This window comes from Taeniopygia guttata, chromosome 2 (genome assembly GCF_048771995.1).
Source record: "Taeniopygia guttata chromosome 2, bTaeGut7.mat, whole genome shotgun sequence".
Lineage (NCBI taxonomy): Eukaryota > Metazoa > Chordata > Aves > Passeriformes > Estrildidae > Taeniopygia > Taeniopygia guttata.
The window spans coordinates 5315928-5328023 of record NC_133026.1 but is presented as its reverse complement, the minus strand read 5'-3'; the positions used below and the strand labels follow the sequence as shown (position 1 = coordinate 5328023).

Sequence of the window (12096 nt, the reverse complement as noted above, 5' to 3'; positions counted from 1 at the left end):
TAGAGAAGGCTGCAGAGTTGCAGAAGTTACCTAATTTCCAAGTTCATGATTGGAAGGAGTTGTAAATATAGTGTTTAGTAGTGCAGCCTGTCTTCCAGAAAAGCATTTAAATTTTGTATGACAGGTAACTTTTTATTCTCTTTAGATGGGTTGGGGCTGAGAACAGGAGAGCCTGGCTCAGAACTTGTAGCTGAAGTGTAAGTATCATTTTAGGATGAGAAGAACTGCTTGGAGGACTTACCAGTAACTTTAAGAAACACTGAAAAAATATTCAGAATAAGCTCTGGGCAGAAAGATTGTGGACTCCCCTTCCCTGGAAGTGTTCCAGGCCAGGCTGGGTGGGGCTCTAAGCATCCTGTTCTAGTGGAAGGTATTGGAACTGCATGAGCTTTATTACAGAATCATAAATGGTTTGGGTTGGAAGGGACCTGAGTGTAGTTCTACCTCTTGGTCTTGCGATGTATCATTTGGATTGTCCATGTATTCCCCAGGAGAGGGGCAGCCAGGGACTTGCAGGGCAGCTACTGGTATAGAGACATTACACCAAAGAATTATTTTTCATTTCACAGAGATCCTGTTTTATGCAAAGTTTATCCCTCAAAATTTATTGAACTTGACATTTAAAATCAGTCTTTAAGCACATGGTCTTACACTGTGGATGTGGTGCTGGCTCCTGACCAGAGCCAGGTAGAATCACCTCCCAGCTGGATAACAGAGCTGTTGGGAGCACACACACACTTAACAGGGAAGTGGTTGATGGAAAGAGCTCCCTGTACCCCAGTGGAAGTTTTCTGTACAGAGCTATGCAAACACCATGCAGAGCAGAGGTGCTGACTAGAGCCTGGGTGAGACATGGCTGATCTCTCTCTGAGGATATTGTAACACTATTTTAAATGTCTTTTTCAGGGGACTCTGAATGCTTAATTACAATATTACATACATAATATATATGTAATAATTACATATTGTAGCTTCTAAATGTAACTTTGCTCAAAGAGTTGGAACTCTGCTACAGCAGAAGCAATGCCAGTTAGTGTTTGCTTAAGGCAAAAGCCAAGAAGGAGGTTGTGTGGGCAGTGCCCAGGAAATGAACAAATGGAACACAGTCTAATTGATGCAATGAGGAACCTGTAGCTGCTTTCTCTTGAGAGCCTGTTCTTGTGTAACTGCTTGCAGGTGGAAATACATGCCCAGTTTTAGGGGAAGATGGAGAATGCATGTGGAAGTACAAAAGCCCAGTATGTGTGAGTGGTGTGATCTCTGCTCAGCATTGCAGAGATCCATTTTCCTGCTGCATTTCTGAATTACACTCAAGTTCAGCCAAGTGTGGCTGAGCAGCCTCTGCACAGAGCCTAGAGCAGTACAGCAGGAGCTTCAGTAGATTGTCAGGCCTGCTGTGGAAGTTAAAGAGGGAAAATTAAATCATCACTGCCTGAATTTGGTGTTAAAATAGATGTTCAACTTAAAGACAATAAATACATCCACATTCACTCATTCAAGTTCAGCCAGAATTAGTTCAGCATGTATATCCTGTTAATAATGAGGTTTGCATGTTTATCTCTATTTCCTTATAATGATCTTGGGGGTTTACAGTCATTCCTAGTACAGGGTTATGCCGTATGGAAAGTTCCCATGGATCAGCCTCACTGGGGCAGGGCTTGGCCGCCTTTCTGTGGCCTTTGAGCAGAGCTTTGAGCACGCAGGTGGGAGGAGGTCCCTGGCTCAGAGGGCTCCTCCTGGCTCAGCCCCATCAGCCCTGGGTGCTGTGGCATTGGCAGGAGCAGCTCAGTGGAGATGGGCTTTACTTAATCCTCGCTCTAATTCTTGAGCTGCTGGGAGCCTCCGTGGCTTTAACGTCTGCCAGACCTGTGTCCTCAGGCTCACTGGTAATTTTAGGTCTGCAGCTCATCCTGTTGTGTCTGGCCATATAAATCACCCTGCTGCTGTAACATCTGAGGTGACCTCCTTCTCCTCCTCCCTTTGTTTTCCCCTTCTCCTGATGCTGCCCAGATAATCCTTCTTGTGTCTGCATAAGAGCTGCTGCTGTCAGGTTTAGAGTGGGAGAAGGGTCACATCCAGCTCCTGCTTACCTGGAAACATCTTTGGGACAGCAGCAGCTGAGTGGCTGTTTGGTATTGGCTCTGAATCCAGCTACCCTCAGGTGCTTCTCCCATTCTTTTTAGTTTGAAACTAAAATTCCAATCGTTTTCTCACTTTACACCCATGAACAGGAGTACTCTCCGCTTGCTCGGCTGCAGCTGTGAGGGAGTAATCCAAGTCGGTAAGAGACATTTAATGAGGAGGTCCAACTCTTCACCTCATTTAGCATTTGAATGATCAGGTTTCAGGTTTGGCTCAGTTAACTACTTGGTTTTCCAAACCCTTTCCCACAGCCAGTTAACATAACACACAGAGGCTGGACACAGACTGAACTAAGTTTAAGCCATTTATTATTGGTGACATTTGAAATCTAGCACGAGTTTTGACATTCCCTGCTCTTAGATTTCTAAAGGGTGTTTATGGTACAGTCACTTAAATGAGCTATTACCCTCTCATGGCCATTTTTGAGAAAAGTAAAGGACTAGAAACAGTCCTAAATAAACATGAATAAAACACCACCTAGGTGTCTTCAGGCATCAGGCTCCAAGATCAAACAAAGCTAGGAATAGTTTAAATTACATTTGGTTTTTAGTGTTTGGCTATTCACCCTTGTAACAGTCAGCTGGGGGAACAAAATAGGAAATTTATTTTAGCTACGTAGGAAATAAAACTGGCCTACAATTAACAGACTAGAATCCACTGTCAGTTCTATGCCTTTAGTTAGAGCTTAATACATTCTTTAAAGCAACAGGTACTTCAACAGTCCTGCTCAGAACTACTGTACTTGCAGTATTTCAGGCTAACAACAGATCAGGGACAGGTTTTTTTGTCAGGGTGGACTCGTGTGAAGCCCTCATGTGCTGTGACTTTGCCTGCACCCTTTGGCTGAAGCTGAGCTGTCACCCGCAGACCTGGGGACCTGAGTCCCCTGTGTCAGTACCAGATTTCAGCCCGGGCAGTTGTCACTTACTGACAGAGCAGAAAGAGAGCAGGAGCCAGGGCAAAGGAAATCAGGCAATATTGTGCTAAATAAGTGTACTTCAGTTTATAGCATAAGCACACACCAGCCTTGTACCCCATTCTCCTCATTTACAAAGGATTTTCACTGCAGTAGCTGTATTATTGCCTACCAGCAGCTTTGAATTTCCATGATAAATCACTCCCCTGAGGATTATAAAACCATCCATGTCTTCCATTGTTTATGTCATGCTTCCTGTTACATTCAGAAGTGATTTGGGGACAAAGGCAAACCAAAAAAAAAGCTACAAAAACCAATTGCTGGTGCTGCACAACAGCCCTATTTTAGACTTAAAAACAATTTGTATAAAAATAGTAACGAGTAAATAGAAAAGCACAAAGCAAAGCTATTTCTTGGTCACTACAGAAGCCAAGACATTCAATCTTCACCCCTACTTTAAAATCATCATCAATTTGTTTCAAGTAACCACCATCATTCCCTCCCCGTCTCTGTTTGTTTAACTGCAAGGCCACCACCTGGTCCACTCGAGAGCAGAAGTGCCTGACAGGACCCACCACCACGGCTTTGTCCCATCTGAGGCTGCAATTTCAAACCCCACTCTATTTCCTTCCTGCCCAAGGGGGGATAAAGAAGGTATACAAATGACTGTTGCAGAGAAGGGAATGAAACCAAGAAAAATAAGAGTCTAGTAAGAGTACTAGAATAGTAAGTAAAAATTATCTTAGTGTAAGAAATGCCTTGCAACTCACAAGAACAGTCTAACCAAGATGTACCATTAGAAAAGCTTACTAATAAATCAAAACTATAAATATTATTTTTAATGCCATCAAACATACTGATAAAAATCATCACTGTCACTGTTCAGGCACAGTGCCTTTGTAAATACATTCAGGAGCACGTCTAGGCAAATGTGAACTCCAGAACTTGACATTCTGCCAGCATCCAACTTCTTTCTGCATCAATTTCTCTATTGATTGGGTGATTTTGGACAACATTCAAATTCTGAGCATAGATCAATCCATTAAACAGTGATTGGAAAAGACAACAGGATATGTACTTCGTGTGATTTCTTTTCTAGTATTGTCTACACTAACAAAATAGAGTAACTGTAATTCTTTCAAGATCAGAAAAATATTCCAAGCTGTAGCACTGCAGCATTCAGCAGTCTGTAAACAGCAGCAGGGTCCGTTTCTTTCACTCAGGATCTTGTGCAGCTGCTTCTCCTTTCTGCTCCCTTGCTGCTTCATGCTCTGGTGTCTCTGGAGCAGTGGTTAATGAGCTCTCAATGCTGTTCACAAGCAGCTTGGACTCCTGGCTATCAGCATCAGCTCCTAGTGTTGATTTTGAAGAAATGTCATGAGGAAGATCAAGAGAAGGTAAAGATGGAATTGAAGGCAGGAGGTCATCCAGTGTGGGCTGCTTGCCTGATCCTTCAGGATATGGGGTTAAACTTTCAGGCTCCAAAGTTGAGACATTTTCTGGGAAATTGAGAGTTTGTAAAAAAACAAAACATATCAGACAGTGCCTCAGCATTTTAATTTATAGAGACCTACATGCTATAAACTTAATGAAAAGCACATTAGATTTTTCCATTTCTAAACCTGATTTCTGCTACTTTTTTCATCCCATTTTTGCCATTCTTGCTGATTTTTTATTAAAATTTGCCTATTTCCAGAAGCTGTGATGATGGTAAGTGAGCATGAGTTGGTGCCATTCCAGAAATAAGACCTCTTATTTCTGGAATGAAATAAGATTTCATTATTTCATGAACTCTTGAGTGAACTTACCAAAATAAGCAGAGGCTTCACTATTTGGCACTAATGTTTCAGAGCCTACAGAAGCCCCTGCTGCTGGCACATTGAAGGAGGCAGATGGGGACAGGTTGGACACTTCTGTTACATTTGTGAACTCAGAAACTGAGATTCCAGACATATCTAGAAATCCTGAAGGAGAAAGCAAGTATTAGATGCAACACAAAATTCCATATTCAAAAGCACATGTTCTATCCAGACACAAGTCAGTGAAGTCCCCTTCCTACTAAATGCAAATAAATTTAACTTACCTGGTAACCAAATCCTACAGCTCTGAAATCCAGAGAAGTCAAAAACCTCGAGGAAAACCACCACCAGTGTTCAGAGTTCTAAATTTAAACCTCTAGCTTGTTTAAGACCATATTTATTTATTTAGATGTACTCCAAAGAATTGGTGAAAAAAAACACCCCAGAAAACATACCTGGATCCATAACTCTCTGGAGAGGGGGAGGAGGAGAAAGGGAGCTTTCTGGTGGGTAACCACTCATTTCTTGCTCTGTGGAATGATCCAAGTTCATAACTGCTGCAGAGCTGTCACTCTGAGAGGTAGGTGCCAACAATGGAGTCTGGAATAAGACAGCAAGAAGTAAAAACATTGTTTTACATCAAAAGCTTCACCTGTAGCCAAACCTCCCATGAAAGCATCCTGCCTGTCTCCATGTGCACCAGTTCAGAGAGAAGCTGTGATGCTGAAACTGAAAGACAAACACCACTTAGGACATGTTCCAGCTCTATTTTTTAAAGCCAATCTGTTCTCAGAACTTGGTTCATGGAGGTGTATCTTTCTCCTAGTGAAGTAGGTGTTCTAACACGATCCTCATTGACTGGCACAGCTGTAGGATGCAAGACTTGAAAACAGGGAGAAAGTATCTGTCAAGAATTTATATCAGCTGACACTGGTGATGTGGCAGCTGCTCAACAGCATCAGCTTTCCCTTCAGCCAACTCCGTTTCATTCAACAAAATTGAATGCTGTACTCAAACATTCTGTACTACCACTGCACCAAACAACAGAAAATTTTGAAACTCCAGAGAATGTGGCAGAGATTGGAATTTATTTTTTTTCCTACCTCTGTGTAACCATTAGTGGATAGCACAGGAGTTCCAGCTTCGGGTGAGGGTGATTTGCTTTCTGGCTTTTTCTTTGATGTCATGGACTGTGTTGGAATTCTGTGCAAATAGCCATATCCAATACCACATCCTAAACTGTACAAGAGAAAAAAAACAAGATGGAATGGAAAAAAATCGGATGGAAAGGTGCTCTTAACAAAGCTAATATTTTAAATTTTGACTTTTTTTAAAACAAGAATAGTTTGTGTCTTTTATCTGTAGCAGCAAATACCTACCTGCAAGAATATCCACTTAAGAGTACTCAAGGAACACTCTGCAATCAACTTTGAGATATGCTGACAGCTTAGCTGTAAGTGAATTACTTTATATCTCTACAAAACATTTAACCTGACCTGATGTGGGTTTTGTTCTTGCTTTAGCTGAATGTTTTGACTATGAGAATGCAGATAATCAATCTGCTAATGGGAGTTCTGCCATTTGATCAAACTTGAGCAGGATTAGATCCTGAATGTGCCCAATTCCTAGTTCTAAAATGATTTGTTTTTAATGTAAAGAAAACAGTTTTGGGTGGTAAGTGTGGGGAAACAAGGCTGAACTTGGAAACACCAATAACTGATAGTAGTCATACTCCTAATAGGAGCTCATTTACAGCAAGTGTAAAACCTGTTATCAAGAGAGATCAGTACCTTCCTTCTCCACCCCAAGCTCCATTGGGAGTCACAACTACCTCTCGGATGGAATCTGCTTCAGTGTTATAAACCATCAGCTTCAGTGGCTTCCCCTCGTGGGATTCAATCAGGGAAAAGAAATCCTCTGACTGTGAGAAAAAAATAGTAGTAGTTAATAAACCCGTATGTGCAAGCCAACATTTTACATAGTTACTTACTCAATGTGAGATATTTAACACTCAGAGAATAGAAAAATCACCAATGTAGTTTGATCTTTAGTGGCAACTTCTTTTTGTTGTCAGATTAAAAATAAACATAATATTTACTTTAACAATAAAGCTTCTGTCACAAACATCAACCCTCCAAAATCCCTCAGTGCCACCCCCATGTGTATGATGAGATTTATACAGAACCCAAATCCTGCTTGGCAGCACAAAGCCAATCGCTGGCTGCTGGAAGGAGCGTGCACCCTACCTCCTGGAGAATCTGATCAGATCCAACAATGTAGTCAGTGTATGGCTGGAGCCCAGCCAGGGCCGCAGGAGATGAAGGCTCAACGTCCTGTGAGAGAATGACACGAGTCATCTGCACCCACAGCAGGATAAACTACCAGGATCAAAAAGAACTAACTCCCAGAGCAAGGAAGGAAAGAACATTTTGTTAACGGGGTAAAAAAGAAGTTCTCGAATAGTCTACACCTGTGACATCCTGTAAAACATGCTGAGCAAGAAAGATGTAGAACATGATGAGTAAGAAAATCTTACCAATTTAAAATTACATCCTCCGAAGATGCTGAGAAATTGCATTTACTTAAACAACCAGAAACATAAATGTTCTTTCCTATTCGGTTCTATTCTTTTAGGTCTTCCTTTTAATTTTAAAATAAATTTGTGGTGCTTTTTGTAACACTAATATATTACTTCAGTGAAGTTTAGCCAACACAGAGACATCAATCAGGGCAGAATCTTTTTTCTTTTGCCACTGATTCTTCGACATAAAAAAACCCTTCCCGTCTATACTGTTTTGTCTGGTTGGGATGGAATTATTTTTGTCACTGGGAGCTCTGACAGCCACCCACTCCTTGTCCCCACTCAAACAGCTCAGACAAACCAAGACTGTGTTCCCTTCCTCTGTGTGCCTGCATCCCAGCACTTGACATTACTGCTAACCATCCCGCTGTAAGGCAAGGTTACACCACCAGCAAGGAACAGCAGGAACTGCTCCTCACCAGAACGTGCCAGACGTGCTCGTTGGCTCCCTGGAAGCTGCAGAACCTCACGCTGGCTCCCAGGAGGCCTTGTCCTCCCCACATGTTACTGGGGATCACCTCCACCTCTCGAATTTTCATTGTTTTGATGTTGTACACCTCCAGCTTCACTGCTTTCTCAGCATTTGCCTTCAGCAGGTCTTTCAACATATTGTTCTCCTTGTTCTGTAAAGCAGACACAGGATTAACATTATTTACAGTTTCACCTGTAACATCTGTGGCAGAATTTGAAGAACCAAAACTATCAAAGTTTAGGCTTTGTGGCTCACTAACAATCCCAGCAATTTCCAGTTCTATTTCTTTTACTAGAAAGCAGTCAGTACTATCAACACACATCCCTTTACATAAGTTCTTCCTGTTACTCCATTTCATCACCGGCATTCCTGTCCTTCCCAACTGCTATTAAATAATACCAGCAGTATCAGATGCCAACTGTGTAGTCCTAACAACGAGGAGCAAAATTTCACTTCATGTCTCTGAGCCCCATCCCTCTGCAACAGCCCTTCAAAGTCACTGCACACTGACTGTGAAAGAATATCTTCATTTCCATCATGTTAGAAGATTAAATGATCTTCCCCCAAAATCTGCCCTTATAATGATCACTTCCAAAAAATACATCTCCTCTCATAAAACCAAGACAAATTAATTCAGTTTGAATATGGTTAGGGTGGAGCACACAAGGCAAAGCTATGAGCTTTTTAAGTAAACTAACAAAACCCCAACCAAAACCCATCAAACCAAAACTCAACTCTTCTCTCACAACTCAACACACAGGAACTGTGTTCTTGGTCTCAGAAGTGTAAGTAGACATCCTGATTCTTTCTCATGTTTTATCAAATGTTGAAACAAGTTTGTTTAAACAAATGTTGAGCTCTGACTACTGACTCACCAGTTCAGTATTCACCTTGTGGTGGAAAATATGTACAAATGAGCAATAACATAAACATTGTGTTAACCTGTTAGGAAGTTAAGGTGAGTAAAGGCATAAACAAAACCTTTCCTTCAAACTTGGGCCCAGCCAAAGAGACTTTGAAGCCCTGCAAGTTTTACTTTACTTTTAATGTCCAATGTGAAAAGTTTCTCTGCTTGTCACAGTTATGGCTTTTCCTTTTCATCCTCACTCCAGCACCCACAGTTCATGTAGGGTGGAAAACAACAGCACTGAAATCATCTGAGACTTACAAGCCTTGTGTGTCCTATGGCAATGATGAAATCAAAGAAAGGTTCCAGTCCTCCTTGTTGGGCTGGGGAGTTCTCCTGAACCTGCACAACATAGATTTTATTGTTATTCCACACTGACCTCCAGTTACATAAGTGAGAGTGTTAATCTTTACACTTGATTCAATATTTACTTTCCAGCTGAGCCAGAGATAAGGCACCAAATGACCACCCTCAAGCAGCAGTGCATAATTAGGCTCTTACTTTTGTATAACTATGAACGGATATCCAAATCAAGCTGTAAAAAGCAGATTTTGAACCCCATATATGACACAAAATGTTGAATTTCAGAGTTCACAGCCTGGAATTATTAGATACTGAATACTTTGGAGAAAGGCTTGGTTTTCACCCTGCTGCTGTAGGATTTTCTTCCATGGTTCCAACAACCTGAGCACAGTGAGAGTCCCCACCTGCATCAGAGCCATTTTTCCCTGAACACCACGGACAGCTGGGTTCCCACATTTCCCATTGGAACAGGAATATTTACACACACACACACACCTGCCCACAAGTTCTGGTCAAGAAAACTGCCACCACTTACAAAAGATTCCTAAGAAATAAGAATTGGGACATCTCAATTTCATTAGAAGCAAAGCTGTCATAGAAGAGGTGACATCAACAGAGAGAACACTCATAAAACACATTCATACCAGGAAAAACCCCAACAAAAATTTTCAATTACATTAAAGTCCATCCACTCCAAGGTGCACTGACAATGCAAGAAGGTGTTAAGGAATCATTACAAACCTACTGACAGTTTCCTCTTGACTTCACTTTTTGTTAACTCAGCAGCCTTAACCTGAGATATATTTGAATCCTGAGGGCCACCTCACAATTTAAGCACAAAATTACAAACCAGGCATCATCTAAACTGGGAAATTCATTGCTAGGAAAGTTAAAACTACAATATTTTATATTTGGTCTGGTGTTACAAAAATACTAGATACGTTTTTTTTTAAATAGATAAACTTGTATTGGAATTGGGGCTTTTGCTGGCAGAACTGTTTATAGACATTATAAAATAGATTTAATAGCACAGTTACTTCAGCAAAAGCTTCTAAAGCAAAAATAAGAATAAAAATCATGTTTTATTTTTAAATAGTCACGACTGAGCACTGTAACTGCAGCTGGAGTAGATGTATTAATTTTCATCAGAACCTTGAACTGCATCAAAATCAAGCAGGCATTTATACTGATGCTGAGAAACACAGACTGCAGATGAAGTGGAAACAGCACGCGGCAGCAACGCTTTCATTCTTATTCCAGGGAGGGAAAATACCCACTAAAAGAAACAACTCATGCGAACAGCTGTTATCTGCCCATCCTTAAACCTCCAGCCACGCATTTATTTACACCACTGTACGTGCAGACAACCTGCTGAAGAGAGGAGATACAGCAAACTCGCATCTGGGAGAGGCAGCCGGGGGGGGGAAAGCACCGCTGGGGCGGGAATTAATTAAATGCACAGAGGGGGCAGCAGGGACAGGAGGGGAATAGGGAGAGAGAAGGAGAACAGAGAGAGATGGAGGGGAGCAGGGAGAAAAGGAGGGGAGCAGGGGAATAGGGAGAGAGAAGGAGAAGAGGAGAGAAAGAGATGGAGGGAGAAAAGGAGGGGAACGGGGGAATAGGGAGAGAGAAAGAGAACAGAGAGAGATGGAGGGGAGCAGGGAGAAAAGGAGGGGAGCAGGGATGGAAGAAGCGCTGTTCTATTGAACTACTCCGGGCTCCCCCGGCCTGTTGGGCACCCAAGTCCCGCCGCGTCGGGCACCCGCAGGCTCCGGCAGCGGCCGCCCCGCCCCGCCCCTGCCGCCGTGGCAGCTCCGGGACGGAGCCGGAGCCGGAGCCGGGGCCAGCACCGGGCCGGGACGCGGCACCGCAACCCCGCCGCCCCTCGCGGCCCTCCCAGCCTCCCTCCGCCCGTCCCCCCGCGGGCCCGGCCGCTCACCCCGTGCACATGGAAGCCCTCGGCGCCGCCGCCGGGGCGCTCGGAGCTGGAGCCCAGCCCCATGACGGCCGCCCCGCCGGGCCCCGAGCGGAGCCGCCCTCAGGCGGCCGCGGCCCCGAGCGGCGCCCTCACACCGCCCTCACGCCGCTCCCGCAGGCGCGGGCAGCCGAGCGCCGAGCGCAGCGCAGCGACACGGCGGAGCGATGCGGGAGATCGGCTCGATTCCGCCGCCTGGCGCGTGGCCGGCGGGGAACGCCCCCTAGCGACGGGGGCGGGGCGGGAGAAGCGAGGTGTTGCTGCGGGGGGCGGGAAATGGGCGGGGCCAACACCAGGTGGGCGTGGCCTGCTCGGGGGCGTGGCCAAACCCGAGGGGCGTGGCCAGCGCTGGAGTCCCAGAATCACAAAATGCGGAATTTTTTAGGTTGGGATAAAACTTAATTTAACCCATCAACGAACACCGCCGTAGGGACAGACCAAGGCATTTCATCTTCCCTCAAGCACCTCCAAGCACGGGGCTCCACCGCCTCCCTGGGCAGCCCCTTCCAGTGTCTGATCAGTCCTTTCTGTGAAGAAATTCCTCCAATCTAAACCTCCCCTAGCACGGCTTAAGACTATGAAAAAAGCCCCAGACTCGCCCACTACTGTTCTCATTCTAACACCCTTTAAAAATCATCCCCCTGGATGATTGTTAGTACAATCCAGAAAAAGGTTATTGCTCATTTTTTACTAATTTTGTGTTTCTGCTCCTCTCTGTCTACAGAGAATTGTGCTCAAGAACAGTATTTCTACCAGCTGAGACAACTTTTAGCATTAATAGCTGAAGAGGAAAATCAAGAGTCCAATGTTGCTGTTTTAAATGTTTATTTCTAAGTAGGTAGGTATTTCTATTTTTAAGAGGTTGTAGTATTTATACCCCCCTGAAATTTCATGTCTGCCCCACTGTGTTCTACTTAGTATTGATCCTTCTGATTCTGCCTTTAACTCGTGAATGGAAAAGTTCTGAAAATTTTCAAAGAAGCAGAATTAATTAGAAGTGT

The 12096-nt window shown here is 43.6% G+C and overlaps 1 protein-coding gene across 1 annotated transcript; it reads right to left on the bottom strand.

Annotated features, from left to right (window-relative positions):
* Positions 1-2433: 2433 nt before the first annotated feature.
* On the bottom strand, positions 2434-11208 carry GORASP1 (golgi reassembly stacking protein 1). The gene is made up of 9 exons (XM_002186541.7): positions 11060-11208; positions 9079-9159; positions 7858-8061; positions 7104-7190; positions 6648-6778; positions 5961-6096; positions 5313-5457; positions 4867-5022; positions 2434-4557 (listed from the first exon to the last, which is right to left on the bottom strand). Exons 1-9 carry the CDS (start codon positions 11120-11122, stop codon positions 4274-4276), a joined length of 1287 nt encoding a protein of 428 aa, XP_002186577.6. The 5' UTR covers positions 11123-11208; the 3' UTR covers positions 2434-4273.
* Between the last annotated feature and the right edge of the window lie 888 nt (positions 11209-12096).